The following is a 20,857-nucleotide window of genomic DNA, read 5'->3' on the forward strand; positions in this document are numbered from 1 at the left end:
AGTTATAAAGTGTAACTGGTTTTACAAATGGTAATTAATACACCCAGGGTCCGTAATTAACACCCGCCAAGCGCCAAATGCGGGTAGATTTTCCGTTTGGCGACTAAATTCAAAAGGCTACCCGCCACACTGGCGGGTGATTTTCATACCAAAATATGAATGCAATATAATGTGTTTGCCAGTAACTAATCTGGGAACGAGGTGAGCTAGCCACAGAACGTCTCTACGCTCCAAGTCTCGCACTAGAGACGGTCTGTTGCTAGCCTAGTACTGCAGGTAACTTGCGGTCTGCAGCTATCTGCTGCTTGCATACCTGCCCTGCCCGTCGGGCTATCTTGACTTATAGGGAGGAAAAAATATATTTAAATGCTTATGCATTCTTTCACAGATTTGGATGGGTAATAATGGTGTATGAAATTCAGGCATTTGGGTATTTAAATTACGTTTGAGCAAGCTCGAGTTTTACTTTCACTTTCGCGATCGCGCGAAAAGACGCAGTACAGGAAGCAATCCATCATGATTTGTCATGGATTTGTTGGGCAAATCCTCCAACTTCGTCCTGTCAGTCATTACTATCCTCACGTAAGAAAATGAAATCTCTCGCAGCAAGCTTTAAAGTGATATATATTGTACGGGCAGTGAAGAGAGTGACTCTGTGCACAATCGCTCTTAAAGCGACAGTAACCCCTGTTTTTTTGATCGAAAAAAGATCCAATCTCTAACTGGATGATCCAAACTGTGAGTTTTGTGACCCACTAAACCACTTTTAAATGGTGAGGATATCTGTTGTGGGGATGAGCAGGAAAAGTTGGTTTACATAGGAATCCAGTCTTTTTGTTTGTTAAAAAACAACAGCATCAAAACAACAAAGAAGAATAGCAGATTAAACATTGTGGTTAGAGGCCCTATTGGCTTTGTATTGGCAAAATTTGGTCTGTGGTAAAACGAATTGAATAAGCCTGTGCTATGCCCACAAAGTCAAGTGGCATTTTCTTATCTGTGACTTCAGTTAATATTTCAGATTCAGAATCTGATGTATAGATATTTCACTTCGGTTAGAAGAAAAATTTGTACTGATGATTGATATCCCCCGATGAGAGCTCTGAACTGCAGCATTAAAAAAGCTTGTGGTTTTAGCAGTGTGTGAAAATTGGTTACATCATAGAGGAACCAAATGATGCCTATAGAAGGACATTAAAAAAAGATTTTTAAGTTTAGGGGTGGGACTTCAGTTATTTCTATTTAAACAACTGGACATTGCACATAGTCTCAACTGTGCATTGATCAGTCTTGTATACCCAGCTATAGATTGTATGAACTGGCAGAATGATTGTAAGTTACAAATATTTATTTGCTTAAAAAACTGTTTTCTTTTTGTAGCTTTAAACTTCTAGACTGTTTTACCAGCCTGGTCTCACTGTTAATACGTAGTATTTACACGTAACTTTAAACAACAAAAAATGTATTTTTGTACGTTTAAAAGATGCTAAAACGTACAATGTAGACATATTTACAACATTTAAACGTAGCATTATTATGTTTTGACAGCTAATAAACGTAAAACATTAACGTATCTTTCATTCCATAAAGATTGCTGTATAATTTCTTTTTAACCATTTAAGCGATATGTTACCACCTTAACCTACCCCAAACCTTACCCTAAACCCAAACTCTTTTTATACAAAATGTTTAAATACGTAATGTATTCTTTTAAAATTATGCAACGTAACGAACAGATATGTTTAGGAACATATTAGTAACAATATAGCATTCAAAGATAATTTAAGGTGCTACAGTCCTACGCAAGACAGTTTATTAAAATCATTTAACGTTACTGTTTAAAAAATCATAACAGACAGACAAGTGTAATCACAACAACTTATTTATTGCGAATATTAAAATCAGTACCAAAAGTAGTTAAAATGACAATGTGCTGCAGCCAAGGTCCTCTCTGGAGTATATGAAGTAAAGTAAAGAGAAGTATTAAAGTTATTAATCCAAGAGTTTGATCAGCGTTGATCAGGTGTCGTGAGCAATTCGGTCCCCCCGGGCAATTCGTTCTCCCCTAGGACCCCGCGCGACTCCATTGGCTGAAAAAACTCCTCATGGGTAGTTTTCTTAGTGCCTTATTACAATTCCTACAAAATCGCGTTATAATTTATGTAGTTAGAACGTTGTTAAAATTACAATTGATGTCTTTTAAATGATATGTTTCATATAGTAGTATATAAATGAGGCTATAGGTGGGAGATCTACACATTGCTTGTGTCATTTAATTATTTAGATTATTATACTGTACCATTTCCACTTTTGACTACTTATACAATTACTTACTCATTAATTACTTATACAAAACATGATGACTACATAGTTGAATCACACATTTAAATTATAATTATAAGCCATGATTACTACACTTTTACTATTAAAAATATATATTCCGTAAGGTATGTTAATAATTTACAAAAAATAAAAGTATTGTTTTTGTAAAGCAGATGATGACACAAAAGTACTGACGTGTCTGCAACATGAATATTAGTTTATTATATTGTTTTTTAGTTAACTTTTATTTTTTTAAAATGTAATGTTTCTATTTTGTACAACATAATTAGCTTGCTAGCCGCGTATGCAGACGAGATATTGCAATGACACATTTTTAAGCAGGCATTAGTGCTGGATACCAATCAGGGTCCTAGGGGAGACCGAATTGCTCGGGGGGACTGGATTGCTCATGACACCGGCTTCCCTCTGTCACGGCGCGCTTTTTTAATTTCAAACGTACACCAACGGAAATGGAAATGACGCAAATATGTCATGTGGCACTCAAAGAGCCAATGAGCTTTTGATATCACTGCCGTAAAGTAATGTGTCGTAAAGCTTCTTGAGGCGGGATATTTGAATTCACATTAACGAACGCGCGATTTGACTACGGTTGCTGATGAGAACTCGGATCAAAATCGCTGGATAAAGGGCTGAATTTGGATCTGTCCCTCGCAATCGTATGAATTTTAAAGATGTGGATTACATCAATGAATAAAAGTAACATCTTTTGTGAATTTATGTTGTATTTTGTTGTAATTGTTGCTTAGTAGTAATAATAACGTATGCATAGAAGACAGGAGGAAAAAACGCGCTTTTGTGTGTCATGGCAAACAAAATAAATATAAATACAGAAATGCTATTAATTTTAGTTTTAAAATGTTAAATATTGTGAAATTCTCTGAATATCATAATCACTAGGTAAATGGGTAAACTGTCTTAAGTAAATAAGTCAGAAAATATGACTGAAAACATGTCATTGTTATGAGTAAGAAACGCCAATGCCCGCGATTTTAATATTTATGAATAGGAATCTTACGTACAAATCTGTACGTTTGTAAAGCTGAAAATACGTAAATAATTTACGTATTAGTCCTGTCAAAACGTCGATATTGTATGTGTCAGTGTGTACTTAAACGTAAGTAAATGAACGAATTGTACAACAACACTGAAACGTAAAAATACACACGTATTCTCATGAGATCACGTTGGTTTTACTTACCTGACCAGGTAATGATGTTTATTTCGAAAGTGCTTCATGATAATGTTTAAGATACCTTTAGGATATCTATTTTATGTACTAATTTCTTAGCTCAGGCTCTTCTGAATGCCAGAAATTGAGTGTTTTCTAGTGTTTTTTATTTCACTTTTTTAAAAGTTTCACAGCTTGAAAATATATTTTTTCTGCAACATCATCTCACGGCATGTCGTGTTAGTCACAAAAAATGTGATTCATTTATTCATGTCCATGGCACAAAATTCCGCTTTTATTGTGCCTTGAGTACAAATGTTTTTTCGTGTCACTTGCACAAATTTCCATAAATAGTTTTTTGTGTCCGTGATCCGACTTTCTTTTTCAACTATTTATAGAAATTTGTGCGAGTGACACGAAAAAGACATTCATGCTCAAGGCACGAAAAAAAAGAAGAAATGGACACAAATAAATGAATCTAATTTTTCATGACTATAACACAACTTTCCATGAGATTAGCTTTTCTTACAGTAGGTCTTAAATAATATTTTGATTTTTTTAAACTATAATCAGCCAGTCCCTTACAGAAGCATTATCAACGGTGGACTGAAACCTGGAAAAAGCTTTACCGTCCGAGGAGAGGTCAACTGCAACCCTCATAGGTTAACCAACATCAGACACTTGAGAGAATATATGAAGAGCTCAGATGCAAAAGCCACTAAACACCACCTCCGTCATTAAAGTGATATTAACTGAATACTCTTGGCACATACTAGCTCATCAAATACTTTTGCTTTAAATCAACGTAATCCACAGCCTCAGACCATTCAGAAATACAGATTTGTTAAAAGAATCCATGGATCACATTCAAACTTGGGTCCCTTGTGAGTACTTGGACCAGAATACAACCTGAATGTTGCAATCACATGCATCACTGCCACATGCATCATGTGTGCGTTCAGTTTCTTCATTTTTACTTGAATGCTGACTTTCAACATTTGCAGTGTTTCCAGTTGCATCTTCATTTATCTTGAAACGGTTTACTATGTCTTGTCTAATTTTTTTAAATGACTAAAGTCGCATTTGTAAAAAGAAGGAATTTAAGTTATACTAACTTTTCATTGCCATAAGTGAAATTGCTGAAATTAAACATAAGAACCTGGTTACAAGAAAACATGTCAGACGCATTTTAGGTTTTTGCATCTGAACTCTTCATATCTTCTGTTTTAAAATATTCTGCTTTTTATTTTATTTTTTCAGTGCGTTGTCTGACTTTTCATGTTTTTCAATCAGAATAGAATTCAACTTTCGCCACAAATACGGGGTTGCATTTCACTTCAATCCATGTTTTGGTGAGAATAAGGTAGTGTGCAACACTTGGGAGTGTGGTAGGTGGGGTCCAGAGGAATGTCCTGCAGAGATGCCATTTAAAGCAGGTCAACCCTTTGAGGTAAGCAAACTTGCATCTTTATATCAATGAACAGTTTTTATATTTCTCATATATATAATTTTTTTATGCTTTTTCAGATCTACATTTTTTGTACTGATCATTCCTTCAACGTGTTTGTGAATGGTGTACATGTGCACCCTTACAGGCATCGCTTTTGTTCATTAACTGCAATCGATGTTTTTGAAGTTCTTGGAGATCTGCGGATAAATTATGTGGATGCTTAGCAAAGATTTATTTTAAGGTTCAATATCATCAAGTCAATGTACAAATATGTTTCTATTGCATTTGCTTAGTAATGTAATTAATTACTTAATCTCATGCCTCTTGGTTTGTAAACTGCATTGACTGATTTCTGAATATTACAGAAAAATAAACAATGCAAAAAATTTATTGATTCTTTTTATATTAGCTTATATGTGCCTAATAGGGGTTTTATTCAGATTGGTGGATGTTATAACATTATTCTGTGATATATGTAGGGCTTTGCATTAACACCTGCCAACATCCGCTAACCTGCCAAATCCAGGCTAAAGTCTCATTATTTAATTTTAAGATTTGGAGGTTCATTTTAATCATTAATTTCACTTTTATTCCAATCTTTGGCATGACCTTACTCAGTCATTAAAGATTTTACAGTTATATTTTCACTGAATGTTCTTTATGTAGGATGAGAGTAAATAACAAAGACTATGGGATTTCTACATACATGGTCACTTACAGTGTATACAGTGGGCTATGTTTTTGGTGTGTTTGACTTCATGAGGTGCTGCACAGACTGATCAGCATCAAAGTACAAATAGAGAAGTTTGACAAGTTTGAGAAGTAGCTCCATATGCACTAAAAAAACCCTCTCGCTGAGACTCGCTGTCTTTTGTTGTCATACACTGATTGGCTTGTCACCCAGTTTACAAGTAAAATAATAAACAAATTTACATGTCAAATAAGTATTTGGTGTCTCCAGAGTGTGTATGTGAAGTTTTAGCTCAAAATACCCAATAGATCATTTATGATAGCATGGCAAAAATGTGTGTCCCGTTTTTGTGTGTCCCTTTAAAGGCAAACGAGTTGTTGCTTGCTGCTTGTTTTTTCAGGGGAGGGTGGAGTTTCAGCCACTTGGGCTGCAGCAAACACACCACAACAAAGCAGTAATGATGGGCTCCAGCAGTGGCGTCATGCACCATTTTATTTTTAAGGGGGCACAGTGTGCACAGCTTACAGAAATTTGTGCATATACGGACATCAAATGAAATATTATAGAGCTTTCAGTCTTTTCCATGGCACTTATTTCTAACAATCTGAACACCCCTGCTTTCATGCAAAAACCTCCAAAATAAAGGTGTTGACTAACTTTCATATCAAATACTATTCAATCGGAATAATGACATGATATTGGCATCATATTTACATCTAAAACGGCATGTTCTGTTTATTTAAGTTTTAATGAATTACTTGTTTAATTGTATCATTAATGCATTTTGCACAACAACTGCATTATCCTATAAAATTAATGTAATTTTAAATCCATAAAGTAGGCTATATAAACAACGAAAATGACATTGCTATAGCCACGTGATAGATTTTAATGTTCAAATAATGATTTAAACAAATCTGTAGATAAAATTATTAGAGCAATGCATAGAGACAGAACACAGTTATGCAAATTTGAAAACCACGCCCACCGGGGGGGAAAGCAATCCAACCGTCTCCATTGACTCTGCACTGCGAGAAGCCGCCTCCTTGTCATTTCTGGCTTATAACAAAAACTGAATAATGCCTAAAAGCTGCTGTGTGACAATATGTACAGCTAACAAGCCAAAGAACCCAGAAATACGTTTTTATAAGCTGTCGAGCCGTAAAGCCCAGTCTTTAAGGAGAATAAAGTGGATCGCCGACTACGTTTCCCCCTAGTGGACGCAGTTCTACTAATAGAAGTACTATGAAAAGTTGCCTGTATCCATTTTTGTGTCTTTAAACGCTCGTTTTTTGGGGTCGACAGCCTATAAAAACTTAGGGCGTTTTCACATCTGTAATTCGGGTCATTTGGTTTGGACCAAAAGCAAAAAATGATACATTGTAACTTTTTTAGCAGATTTGGTTCCATTTCACACCACACTGATTGCTCTGATCCGCACCAATTGAAACGAACCAAAATTCTGTCATGTGATAAGATCAACATCACTCATTGGCCACATGTATTTGAACGTATTTCCTAAACGGCTTCACGATTGGTCAGAATCAACATGTGGGAAATTCCAACGGAACCCCCAGAAGTAAACAAAAGAAGGATAATACAGCAGACACCATAGACAGACGGCTGCGCGCTGTAATTATGTCTCCGTGATTGTTATACATAGTTTGTATACAGCACTCTAGACAAACTGTTCATTTTCAGAATGAATCGCGGATGCGGCTTGAAAACAACGGTTTAATGCACTACATACCTCCTCGCAACTCCAGGTATGTCCGCGATTTGTCATTGTGCTAATATTGCTAATAGAAACGGTCAACAAACACTTCCTCATCCGATAATGCACTGCGCAGTTGACTACGGCAGCTGGTTTAGTCCAAAATGCGCAGTACTTTCGCAGTTAGGTCGGTTCGATCTCGGATCGTGTTCTCACCACAAACGAACCGCTCTAAAGTTCGTTTGAAAGCGTACCGAGACCACCTCTGCAAGCTGGTCTCGGTCCGCTTGTTTGGTCCGCTTTTGGTGCGCACCAGAGTTCGATTGCTGCATTCTCACTTGCCCAAACGAACTGCACCAACTGAGCAATCGAACTCTGGTACAATTTAATCGAACTAAACAAGGCAGGTGTGAAAACCCCCTTATTTACAGATTAAACTTAAAAACAGAATAATACATAAAAGCTGGTGTTTGACAAGGTGTACATCTAACAAGCCAAAAAAACAAATACGTTTTTATAAGCTGTCGACTTAAAAAAACGAGCGTTTAAAGACACAGAAATGGAAACAGGCAACTTTTCATAGTACTACTATTAGTAAAACTGCTTCCACTAGGGGGAAACGTAGTCGGCGATCCACTTTATTCTCCTTAAAGGCTGGGTTTTACGGCTCGACAGCTTATAAAAACTTATTTCTGGGTTCTTTGGCTTGTTAGCTGTACATATTGTCACACAGCAGCTTCTAGGCATTATTCAGTTTTTTGTTATAAGCCATTAATGACAAGGAGGCGGCCTCTCGCAATACAAAGTCAATGGAGACCGTTGGATTGCTTTCCCCCCCGGTGGGCGTGGTTTTCAGGTTATGACGCGCTGTGCTCTGTCTCTATTACTGCATCAAATTCTACCTCATATGTGTGAGTCCGCGCCCCCATGAACTCTGGCGAACTTTGGCGTTGTACCAAGATGAATCTAGAAATCTAAATATAACATTGAAACTGTCACATTTTAAACCACCTTTTCTACACAGAGGAGGTTAACTGCACATTTCCGTACTGGGGTTTGGAAATGTTGTGAGCGCTTCTTACATGTTTTAATTCCTCAGATAGCAAAATGCAGCAGCAACAGCAAAGAGCCCGTGAGCGCGCTCAGACGCTAATGACGTCTTCGACTGTGCTGTCTACAGCGCCTGCCGCCAGAGTAAAGTAAAGTAACACGATCAAAACACTATAAAAAACGGCGAAAATCTCCAACAAGTGACAAGGATACAGCACAGAATTGATAATATTGTGCATATTAAACAGATTAAAAGCCAAATAACAGATTAATGGACGCTTCTTTGATTTTGAGGTTCCATGCAAAATTAGGCCAAAAAAATACCCAAGGGGGCACGTGCCCCCTCAGTTTGAATGGGCATGACGCCTCTGGGCTCTAGTTCTTCATTTAGTATTGCAGACTTCTTTCTTAGCCCAGTTTAGCAATTGTTAATGGTTTGTGTATTGGTATGCAATTTTTGTATCAATTGTTTTTATAAAAGCCTTATTTTTATGCATTTTTTCGTTAGAAAAAAACACACAACTATTATTTAACATTATAATACACCTTTAATTAATTCTCTCTATCACTCTGTGTCTGTGTACCTGGCCTCACTACACTTTTGGAGCGGCTATCCACATTCTTCTTTCACATAATGGTATAATCCTAATCTGTATTCCCATTAGATTGGACGCATCGTGTGCAAATAGGTCCATTCTGATTGGTTGAATCATGTTCTATAAGTAATCCCACGGTTCAGACTGCATTAAGTATCACTGCGCCACTGTTGCTACGTACTGATTTATGAAAATAACCACAATCTTTAATCATATTTTACATTTTTAAAAATTGCACAATTAATGGCGATATCCAGATAAATTTCAATTAACATTGTTGAGTTATCTTGTCAATAAGGAGAAAACGCTTCCCTGAGGAGTTTTTACAGCAATCCATATTTCCGCTATTATCCACTAGGTGGCGCTCCTACACAACTTATAAAACACTCTGTAAACACTCTTTGTAAGTTTTGATCATAGATCTGAATCTGATCTCTAACAAAAGTCCTTTACAAAAATGCAATTATATCAGCTTTTTGGTCAGAATTTGAGTGGTGATAAAAGAGAACAAATAAAGGTAGGATGAAATGTTTTTTTTTTTTTTTTTGAAAGCGGAGGGTCTGTTCTTTCATTTAAAAGAGTTAAGCATGCTTCCAAACATGTTTGATCCACCCTTTAACAGTTGCATGATATAAATGTTAATGTATGTTAAAGGAACAGTATGTAAGAAATTTATATCAATTAATCATAAAATGGCCCTGATATGTCACTAGACATTAAGAAATCATTTTCATTTCAAATACTTTTATCACTGACAACAGTGGTCCGGACAGGATATTGTCATTTAAAAAGTGAAGTTGCAGCCCTCAACTGATGTTTATGTTGTCATTTTGTGTATTGGCCACCAGTTGTGTGGTTGCAGTACCAGTTTTAGCCACAAGTTTTGTGATTGCAATATCAGTTTTGGCCACAATTCTACATACTGTTCCTTTAAATTAAGAAAATAAACACCACAATCACAGTCTAATCATATTTTCAATGTGTCTTTGCTCTGTCTGTGCTGCGTGGAAAATGCACTCTCTTGCAGACACACTTGATTCTAAGGGAACTATACTTTGTTTGGCAGAAGAGTAGTATATTTTATGAAATCCTGCTATGCATATGAAGTAAACGTTTTATAAACGCAATAAGCCCTGCGAAGTAGTGGTGTTACATAACAGCTATAATGCTGAGTCTCCTTGGGCAGTTCCTTCCATAGATATGTATAAAGGCTAGATGTCTCGCACGCGCTGCTGGCCAATTGAGTGGAACATCCGCATTTGGCGCCCATCTTACCACAGGCAGCTCGCTCACTCGTAGCATTGAGTTTTAATGGTGCAGGTACTTTTAAATGACCACAACTTGCTTTACTTTCTACCGATTTTCAAACGGTTTGGTTTGTTATAAACGTTAAAGATGTATCTATGACATTGCATTCTAATACTAAAAAAATAAAAATTCATGAAACATGTTAGAGCATCCAGAATTATAAGAAACCAAACCATTTGAAAATTGGTAGAAAATTGAGCAAGTTATGGTCATTTAACAGTACTTGCATTATTAAAACTCAATGCTACGAGTGAGCGAGCTGCCTGTGGTAAGATGGCCGCCAACTAGTTAGAGACTCCGCCGTAACACATCTAGCCTTTATTATACATATGGTTCCTTCGACCTCATGATTCTCATTTGCTCTGAGATGTACTGTGAGCTGTAAGGCCTTATATACAGCAGACAGGTGTGTGCCTTTCCTTTCAATCAGTATAATTAAACACTCCAATGAGTAGAACCATCTCAAGGAGGATCAGAAGAAATGGACAGCATGTGAGTTAAATATGAGTGTCACAGCAAAAAAAAGGGGTCTGAATACTTATGACCATGATATTTTAGTTTTTCTTTTTTAATAAATTTGCAAAATTTTCTACATGTCTGTTTTTTTCTGTTAAGATGGTTGCTGAGTGTACATTAATGAGAAATAAAATGAACATTTTTGATTTTAGCAAATGGCTGCAATAAAACAAAGAGTGAAAATTTTAAAGGGGTCTGAATACTTTCCGTACCCACTGTAGCTCCTGACTACAGCCTCAGGGTGGCAGAAGCGATCCATTAAGTATCTCAATCATAAGATCACTGTGGCAGGCCTGGTCAAAACCATCAAAATCGAGAGACCAGAGTGTTGAGACCAAGACAAAAACAAGACACTGAGGGGTTGAGACCAAGACTAATTCAAGGCAGTTGCTCGGAAATGCACAATAGTTTTTCTGCAAATTGGTCTGAATTTATTTTCATTACTGAAATAATGCAAAACCTTTGCTTAAAATTGTGCCTAAAGTGTAAGTCCCTCAACATTTGGATGTTTTAAGATCAATATTACCCAAAGTTAGTTCACAAAAAAAAACTCTTCTGTCAACATTTACTCACCCAGGTTGTTTAAATCGGTATGAGTTTTTTTTCTGTCAACTGTACCATCTATGGTACAGATTTAGAGCAACATGTGGTAAGTAAACACATGCAGATGTAGGAATGCATATGTCTCTCTATACCAGGGGTCTCCAACACGTCACTCGGGAGCTACTGGTAGCTCGTGTCTTAAATGATGTTTTATTAACAAGGTTCGGGAGGAGCATGTTCAGATAATTAAACACAGGTGAAAGCATTCTCAGATAATCAACACAGGTGGAAGCACTCAGCAATCAACCTAAGAGGGTACAAATAGACTCAGCAGTCTTACCTCATTATGTTGTCAATTCGCAGCATCCCCCCACCACCCCTTCTCCACACATTTTAGTCCTAAAACACACTTACATAGGGGGGGGAGTACTCTGGGTTCGGGCCGAACTCCGAGCTCGGAGCCCTCCCTCCGGACAGCACGCCAAATACGCATTAAACTTTACCCTCCAAATTATATGTAAGTGTGAACTCGTGAATTGCAGGTAGTTCGTGTCACAGGGTGACTTAGGGCGGAACCAAAAATAGAGAGGAGAGGTTCCGCCCGGAGCAAATTTTTCAAACCCCCGTTTACTTCCTGGGTTTCCATGGTAGCGAAATCAGGCCAGATTCATCACAGGTATGCAAAGGAGGTAGCGATTATTAACTGGGCGGGTGATATGATAAAGGCAGAGTTAAAAGACGGGCTGAAGAGCAGTAGGAAGGCGATTTTCGGGCGAGTGAACTTCCGCCTTGGGCAACACAGCAACCACCAGCCTCCGAAGAGTTCGCAGGCTCCGCTGATCCGGCGACCGCTAGAAAGCGGGCGGAAAGAATGCGGGGCTGGTCCGGGCGAAAGGACGGCGTAGTCTGTTGTTGGGGTTTCGTTTGGTGCTGTTGCAGTGCGCTTGTTTGTTGTGCTGGTATCCTTTCAGGCCGAAAGTTGGCGTGGCTGTGTGGGACGGAACAAACCATAGTGGCTGGAAGACGACTGGAAACTGCTGGACACTGAAACAAAACAGAAGGAAAAGCGGAGTTAGCGTGAGTGGTTGCTTGTATGAAGAAATTGGATATTAGTGAAATCGCTGCGTAACCCTGTTGCAGGAAGAAACGCCTCGTTCTGTGTGGCTGGAAATAATTGCCTGTGTGTACCAAAGAGGAGAGCATCAGAGAAGATTATATGGTGACTGAGTATGAAACATTGATTTTGGACACGCTGTATACTAACCTATTCTGTAGCAAACGACTCCAGGAAAGGGAGGACGGCCCTACCACGGAGCAGTGTGGTGGGAGAGCCGGAGGAGGACGAACTTGGGCTACTACAGCGACGTGAATGTTAACTGGGCCATGCTAACAACGTCTAACGGGCTCCGGCGAAGTGGAGGAAGACGGGGCGTCCTAAGTGTTCACTTGAGTGCGCTGGGTGAGTCTGTGTTCTTGTGGAGACTTCACTTTGACGTGGTGCTGTGTCCTGCTGTGTGTGTATTGTCAGAAACCCCCGCCTCCGCTACCCTCGCCGTGGGAGAACGAAAAGGCTGCAGGTTTCAGTTGTTTATTACCTGGCATATGCTGTGAGTGAGCTCTGGATGTGCAGTATTATTGTGGTGTTCGTCAGCAGTCATCTTTTGCATCTGAGTTGTTCTGCAGAGTGGTGGTGAAGAGTTAGACCGCTAGAGACTGTGTGAGTACAACCAAAGATTAATGCTGCTTGTGTACACATCTACATAACGTCTACTGTTGCAGAGTGAGGCGGAGTAGATCCCACCTGTCCCGAGGCCTCTTCAAAGGGGCGCCCCTGTCCAGTGCTCTATAGTCAAGGAAGTGGAGAGGAGAGGGCAGCGCTCGGCCTGGTGCGACAGCGTAGCATTTTCCCCTCTGCAGCAGCAGCAGCCGTTGGGAGGTTTTGCCCCCGACGCCTCATCACCATACAGTCTCGAAATATCTTGCAAAGTGTGAGAGCCCGGTTGCTGTAAGTCCACCATATTTTCAATCCATATACAATGCATGTTAAACTGACTGCCATCTGACCAGGAGTGTTAGCCTGTGGAGAGAGAGAAAGTGAACGAGAAACCTTACCTGCAACGTACTTACTGTACGTCGTCCAAAGCTGGAGAGGTGAGAGAAACCAGTAGTATACATAACCGATCTTCTGTGTCCCAGCCAGCAGCCTGTGGAGAGAGAGAAAGTGAACGAGAAACCTTACCTGCACCGTACTTACTGTACGTCGTCCAAAGCTGGAGAGGTGGGAGAAACTAGTAGTATAGATAACCGATCTTCTGTGTCCCAGCCAGCAGCCTGTGGAGAGGGAGAAAGTGAACAAGAAACTTTACCTGCACTGTACTTACTGTACGTCGTCCCAAGTTGGAGAGGTGAGAGAAAACCAGCAGTATAAATAACCGATCTTCTGTGTCCCAGCCAGCAGCCTGCGGAAAGGGAGACAGTGGAGGAAGTGAACGAACAAAACCTTACCTGTACCGTACTCACCGCACGTCACCCCAAGCTGGAAAGGTGAGAGAGAGTCCACAGCAGTATAGCTAATCGATCTTCTGTGTTCTAGTGGCAACCTGCAAAGAGAGGGAAGAAACATACACGTGAGTCAAAGGAACACTTACGAAACCAGCCCCCAGCACCACGTACCGAAGAGATACGGTGCCATTATGACAAAGGTACGAAACAAAAGAAGTTTTATAAGCCCAGCACTTATCTGGTCGTTTCATTAGCCTCCAGGAGGAAGAGGAGGGCACCATAGGAACCTAGAACCAGGCGGAGGAGCCTGAGCCGCACCCCCCGCAGTGTCTTGGATCCCGGACACTTGACCCCATCTGCCCCCCGCGTAACGCACCGAGCTAACGCTTCATTTAGCGATGAAATGGCAAGGCCACTACAGCTTTCACAGTGAGTATATTATATTTATATTTCTTATATAACATAATTGAGTGAAAACTGTTAGCTATTTTGAGATTTATGTCCGTTATTTTATTAAGAGACGATGCACCATGCCCGCACACGTGCACACATAGACATGAAAGGCTGCTTGCAACCTGCACCTTTCTAGAGAGAAATTGCCGTGTTTTTTAATTAATGAATATTTTACGAGTGTAGGGGCATCAAAGTTCCGCGAGAGCCATTCAAAAGCTTTTTACTCTCACGATACATTGATCTCATGTGTCAATCGAACTGCGCCGCGCATGCTGCCGTCGTCATCTTGCATCAATAAATCCACGAGGGTTAGATATGAAAAGGACGCTCTCTATCAGCTGGTGTTGTAAAGCTGCCGGTTATACTCAACGGCGCAAGTCTCAAATAAGTGCAAGGACTATGGCTGTCACAATGATTAAATAATCGCCTCATTGCGATTGCTTGACCTCATCGCAATGATTTCATATCACCGCAATGATTGCATATCTCTCTAAAAAACACAAGGGGGAGCTGCAGCGCCTGTATAAATGAGATAGTATCAGATGGCGCTCCTTAACTTAACTAACTGACTGTTATACATGTGTACTAATTGTACTAATATGACCTTAGTAGGATTGGCTACTATTTAAGGCCTGTTCTGGTATAGTCAGTTAATTTTGATTGCATTTTTATTTTCAGTTATTTATCAGACACTTTATTGTGTTTATTTCTTATGAAGAATTTTCAGTTTTTTAAATATATATTTGGCTGTAAAACAAGCAAAAAAATGTATGAGAATTAAATGTCAAAGCAATAAAACAGACAATTAATCGGCGTAATCGGCAAAGTCCTAAAACAGGCAATTAATCGCCATAACCGTCACAATTTATTAAACAATTAACCGTCAGCCAAATTTCTTAATCGTGACAGCCCTAGCAAGGACACCGCCCAAAACGGATGAGATGTTTAAATAATCAGCGCGTTAACTGTACTGTAAGTAATCGAATATAAAACCAACACGAAGTAGCTTAACATTAGTACCTATAGGTTTGCTTGAACAATTCATCTCTTAGAAAATTAACCATAGATTTACTATTGTTTGTGTTGGATAAGCATATAACCACACATTTCCCATAGTCTCACTAAAGGATATTTTCAGTCAAACTATAATAAAGTAATGAAAAATGTCCAATACCAAAATAACTGTACTTCTATATTAAAACTGTTTTATTTTCATAATGTTGAACAGCAATATAGCTAAGAGCAGCCATTTTTTTATGTTCAGAAGTGTAAACTTTGAGGATATTCTGTATTGATCTTGTTTTATTTATTACATTTGGCTTCATTTGGTACATGAATGCTCAGTGATAATTTGGAGGCTTTGGAGATTTACACACGTGACATGAAAATGGGAATTCGTGAAACTCTGAACAGTTGCTGATCCATGTCAAGAATCATTTCCAGTGAGCAGGTTGTGCTGGACATTTTTTGAGACTTTATGCCTTTCATTTGTAGAATGTTTTAGGTGTTTAATGTTTAAACTGGTATGAGGCATTGTTTAAAGTGTTTAAAGTAGTTTCATAAGCTCTTACTTAGTGTGAGAATGTTAAATTCAAGTGAAATTGTGATTAATGTTGGGTGAGGAACCCTCCCCACTTTTATATAGATGTTTTTGGAGATAGGCCTATTTGTAAAATGTTTTACATGTTTAACGTTTGAATTGTTAGGTGGCGGTTCGATGAGCTTTGAGTACTAAAATCTATTTGAAGCTTTACTGAACACTTGTACACTTGTCCCGGACAGGGTCTAGATCAATCTAGAGGACTAGGCCTTAGTTATAATAGGACATTTAGGTAGTTTTTACAAACGAACCTTATAAAAAACATTACTGGTGTGCATCTTGAGACAAAACAAATGTCGGTGAAAGATGATTTTAAATTAAGACAGCTTAAACATATGAAGGGTTTGGAGAAATTCTGTATGAAAGAATAATCTAAGATCACCTGCCAATTTTAACCTCATCAGACATTATAAAAGAAGACTTTGAGCTGGTATCCTTGCAAATAGGTAGTAAAGAGGATTAAACAAAGGGGTGCCCATATTTATGCCCAGTGAGTATTAGAGAAAATTATTTATTTTGTAATGTAATTCACTTTCAATTGTTTGACTTCAATGAAACATTATATTTTTGTGATTTTTTTTTAATTAAAGCTTAAAAGAAGAAACATTATAGATTATTTTTTTATAGCTTTCTTTGCTCATATTTACCAAGGGTGCCAAAACTTTCGAGCCCCACTATATGTGCTTGTATATACAGTAGTAAGCTGTTTTACACACCACATGCCAATAACTTTGTTTTTCAAAGTTCTTTGTATCAAAACTTTATTTTATATCCTTAGTGCATTGTCAGTGTAACCTCTTAACCTAACAGTTTCAGTCACAAAACTGCAAATTTTTTTAATACAAAGGTGAGATTTGACTACTTTCCAAGACAGCGAGAACGCACAACCTGCACCAACTTGCACTCTGCTTGCACATAAAAACCACATTAAAGTGCTTGCTGGTTGCACTTGCACAGTCTTCTCAGGGATTTTTCATTAGTTCTTGTTAAGGTGGTGCCTACTTAGCCAATAAATACAAACTAATTGAGATAGTGACACTGATTAAACAGTTGGGCTTCTCGGTTTTGGGCAAAATCATATTTCGGATTATTTTGGTAAAAATCATAATCACGATTATTAAACACGGTTACTCAGAGACTTTAAAAACATGCATTTATTTAACCTAAGTCTTGCAGTAGCTACCAGGGTCAAAGCAGTGGTGTCTTTGAAGTGCCTTACAAACACATCGGTCCAGCAGCATGCAATTTGTATTTTAATCATACAATAATTATTTTACTTCAAAAAACTTGTTTTTGTTATTGTTTGAATCAAAAAATCAAAGTGACAGCCCTATAAGACCAATTACGGTCCGGCAGATACACATGCACATTTAGGGCAAGCTTCATCAAGCCAGCATCAAAGTTTGTTCACAAAGTTATAAAGTGTAACTGGTTTTACAAATGGTAATCAACACCCCCCCCCCCCCCCCCCGATGAGAGCTCTGAACCACAGCTAAAAGCTTGTGGTTTTAGCAGTGTGTGAAAATTGGTTCCAGCATAGAGGAACCAAATGATGCCTATAGAAGGACATAAAAAAAGATTTTTAAGTTTAGGGGTGGGACTTCAATTATTTCTATTTAAACAACTGGACATTGCACATAGTCTCAACTGTGCATTGATCAGTCTTGTATACCCAGCTATAGATTGTGTGAACTGGCAGAATGATTGTAAGTTACAAATATTTATTTGCTTAAAAAACTGTTTTCTTTTTGTATCTTTAAACTTCTAGACTGTTTTACTTACCTGACCAGGTAGTGATGTTTATTTCCAAAGTGCTTCATGATAATGTTTAAGATACCTTTAGATATCTATTTTATGTTCTAATTTCTTAGCTCAGTCTCTTCTGAATGTCAGATATGTGTTTTCTAGTGTTTTTTATTTCACTTTTTTAAAAGTTTCACAGCTTGAAAATATATTTTTTCTGCAACATGATCTCACGGCAAGTCGTGTTAGTCACAATCGTGTTAGATTCATTTATTCATGTCCATGGCACAAAATTCCACTTTTATTGTGCCTTGAGTACAATAATTTTTCGTGTCACTTGCACAAATTTCCATGAATAGTTTTTTTGTGTCCGTGGCCCGACTTTCTTTTCAACTATTTATAGAAAGTTGTGCGAGTGACATGAAAAAGACATTCATGCTTAAGGCACGAAAGAAACGAAAAAATGGACACAAATAAATAATTTTTCATGACTATAACACAACTTACCATGAGATTAGCTTTTCTTACAGTAGGTCTTAAATAATATTTTGATTTTTTTAAACTATAATCAGCCAGTCCCTTACAGAAGCATTATCAACGGTGGACTGAAACCTGGAAAAAGCTTTACCGTCCGAGGAGAGGTCAACTCCAACCCTCATAGGTTAACCAACATCAGACACTTGAGAGAATATATGAAGAGCTCAGATGCAATAGCCGCTAAAAGCCACCTCTGTCAAAAAATAGATAATGATATTAACCGAATGCTATACTGTATGCTCATCAGATATTTTTGCTTCAAATACACTTAATCCACAGCCTCAGGCCAGTCAGAAATACAGATTTGTTAAAAGAATCCATGGATCACATTCAAACTTGGGTCCCTTGTGAGTACGTGGACCAGAATACAACCCGAATGTGGCAACCACATGCATCACTGCCAAATGCATCATGTGTGGTTCAGTTTCTTCATTTTTACTTAAATGCTGACTTTCAACATTTGCAATGTTTCTAGTTGCATCTTTATTGATCTTGAAATGCTTACTATGTCTTGTCTAAATAAGTGGATTTTTTAGCTTTTATTAAAAAAACACAAGGCAGCATTTTTATGTTAATAAATCATCTTCGTAAATCTGTATATGGTTAAATGACTCATTACATGATGAATGAAGACTCTCTCGCCCGCCCCTACCGTCTGTAGGAAGAATACCCCACTTGCAAGTTCGCTGTATCCGACCCGGTGTCCTTCAGTCTCGTAAAGTCTCAGATATAGAAAGCATGTACTCCCAGACACTAGGGGGAGCTAGTAGAGAAATAATACTCAGACTTGCCTTGTGTCCCTTTAAATACCAATAAAAGGACTAAAGTCCCATTGGTAAAAATAAGGAATTTAAGTTACTGACTAATAACTTTTCATTGCCATAAGTGAAATTGCTGAACCTAAACATAAGAACCTGGTTACAAGAAAACATGTCAGACGCATTTTAGGTTTTTGCATCTGAACTCTTCATATCTTCTGTTTTAGAATATTCTGCTTTTTATTTTTTCTCAGTGCGTTGTCTGACTTTTCATGTTCTTTAATCAGAATAGAATTCAACTTCCGCCACATTTTAGGGGTTGCATTTCACTACAATCCTCGTTTTGATGAGAATAAGGTAGTGTGCAACACTTGGGATGGTAAATGGGGTCCAGAGGAATATTCTCCAGAGATGCCATTTAAAGCAGGTCAACCCTTTGAGGTAAGAAAACTTGCATTTTTATGTCAATGAACAGTTTTTATATAATTTCTCACATATATATACTACTCACAGTAAAATTGGATTATAAATAAATTATTAAATTAATATATATTTATTATGCTTTTTCAGATCTACATTTATTGTACTGATCATTCCTTCAACGTGTTTGTGAATGGTGTACATGCGCACTCTTACAGGCATCGCTTTTGTTCATTGACTGCAATCGATGTTTTTGAAGTTGCTGGAGATCTGCGGATAAATTATGTGGATGCTTAGCGGAGATTTGTTTTAAGGTTCAAGATCATCAAGTCAATGTACAAATATGTTTCTATTGCATTTGCTTAGTAATGTAATTAATTACTTAATCTCATGCCTCTCGGTTTGTATACCAGTAAACTGCATTGACTGATTCTGAATATTACAGAAAAATTAACATAATGCAAAAAAATGTCTTGATTCTGGTTATTTTAGCTTATATGTGCCTAATGGGGTTTTATTCAGATTGGTGGATGTTATAACATTATTCTGTGATATATGTAGGGCTTTCCATTAACACCTCCCAACATCCGCTAACCTGCCAAATGCAGTTAAAGTCCAGGCTAAAGTCTCAATATTTAATTTTAAGATTTGGAGGTTCATTTTAATCATTAATTTCACTTTTATTCCAATCTTTGGCATGACCTTACTCAGTCATTAAAGATTTTACAGTTATATTTTTACTGAATGTTCTTTATGTAGGATGACTTTATGTTGAAAACAGTAAATAACAAAGACTATAGCTGGGATTTCTACAGACATGGTCACTTACAGTGTATACAGTGGGCTATGTTTTTGGTGTGTTTGACTTCATGTGGTGCTGCACAGACTGATCAGCATCAAAGTACAAACAGAGAAGTTTGACATCAAACAGCTCCATATGCACTAAAAACCCTCTCGCTGAGACTCGCTGTCTTTTGTTGTCATACACTGATTGGCTTGTCACCTAGTTTACAAGTAAAATAATAAACACATTTACATGTCAAATAAGTATTTGGTGTCCCCAGAGTGTGTATTTGAAGTTTTAGCTCAAAATACCCAATAGATCATTTATGATAGCATGGCAAAAATGTGTGTCCCGTTTTTGTGTGTCCCTTTAAATGCAAACGAGTTGTTGCTTGCTGCTTGTTTTTTCAGGGGAGGGTGGAGTTTCAGCCACTTGGGCTGCAGCAAACACACCACAACAAAGCAGTAGTGATGGGCAATGTTCCCTCTAATTTTTTTCAACACTGAGCAAATTCTTTTTTTTCTGAGCACACATTTCAGTACTGTGAGCAATTCGCAACCACACGACCTGCCGAAAATGACCACGAGCCTGGGTTAACCATAGGAGATTCAAAGAGACAGTGTAGCGTGTAACGGGGTTTAGTGTATACACACGTATAATGTTCAAGGTGGGCCTGTGTAT

The 20,857-nt window shown here is 38.0% G+C and overlaps 1 protein-coding gene across 1 annotated transcript; it reads left to right on the plus strand.

Moving 5' to 3' along the window:
* The first annotated feature begins 369 nt into the window (after positions 1 to 369).
* On the plus strand, positions 370 to 20,297 carry LOC129438841 (galectin-9). Its single transcript, XM_073863350.1, has 10 exons — positions 370 to 1,332; positions 4,085 to 4,173; positions 4,805 to 4,961; positions 5,039 to 5,184; positions 13,576 to 13,761; positions 13,831 to 13,923; positions 13,973 to 14,081; positions 18,250 to 18,338; positions 19,260 to 19,413; positions 19,543 to 20,297. The coding sequence occupies exons 1-10, from the start codon at positions 1,327 to 1,329 to the stop codon at positions 19,687 to 19,689; spliced, it is 1,176 nt and encodes a 391-aa protein (XP_073719451.1). The 5' UTR covers positions 370 to 1,326; the 3' UTR covers positions 19,690 to 20,297.
* The last annotated feature ends 560 nt before the right edge of the window (positions 20,298 to 20,857 follow it).

The sequence above is a fragment of the Misgurnus anguillicaudatus genome, chromosome 24 (assembly GCF_027580225.2).
Source record: "Misgurnus anguillicaudatus chromosome 24, ASM2758022v2, whole genome shotgun sequence".
Taxonomy (NCBI): Eukaryota; Metazoa; Chordata; class Actinopteri; order Cypriniformes; family Cobitidae; genus Misgurnus; species Misgurnus anguillicaudatus.

What these genes read in the sequence shown, in the direction of transcription:
- LOC129438841 (XM_073863350.1), top strand. An exon ending in GTCAACTGCAACCCTCATAG is followed by an intron (nt 4,174 to 4,804) that starts GTTAACCAACAT and finishes TTTTTCAATCAG; the next exon opens with AATAGAATTCAACTTTCGCC. An exon ending in TTACCTGCACTGTACTTACT is followed by an intron (nt 13,762 to 13,830) that starts GTACGTCGTCCC and finishes TCTGTGTCCCAG; the next exon opens with CCAGCAGCCTGCGGAAAGGG.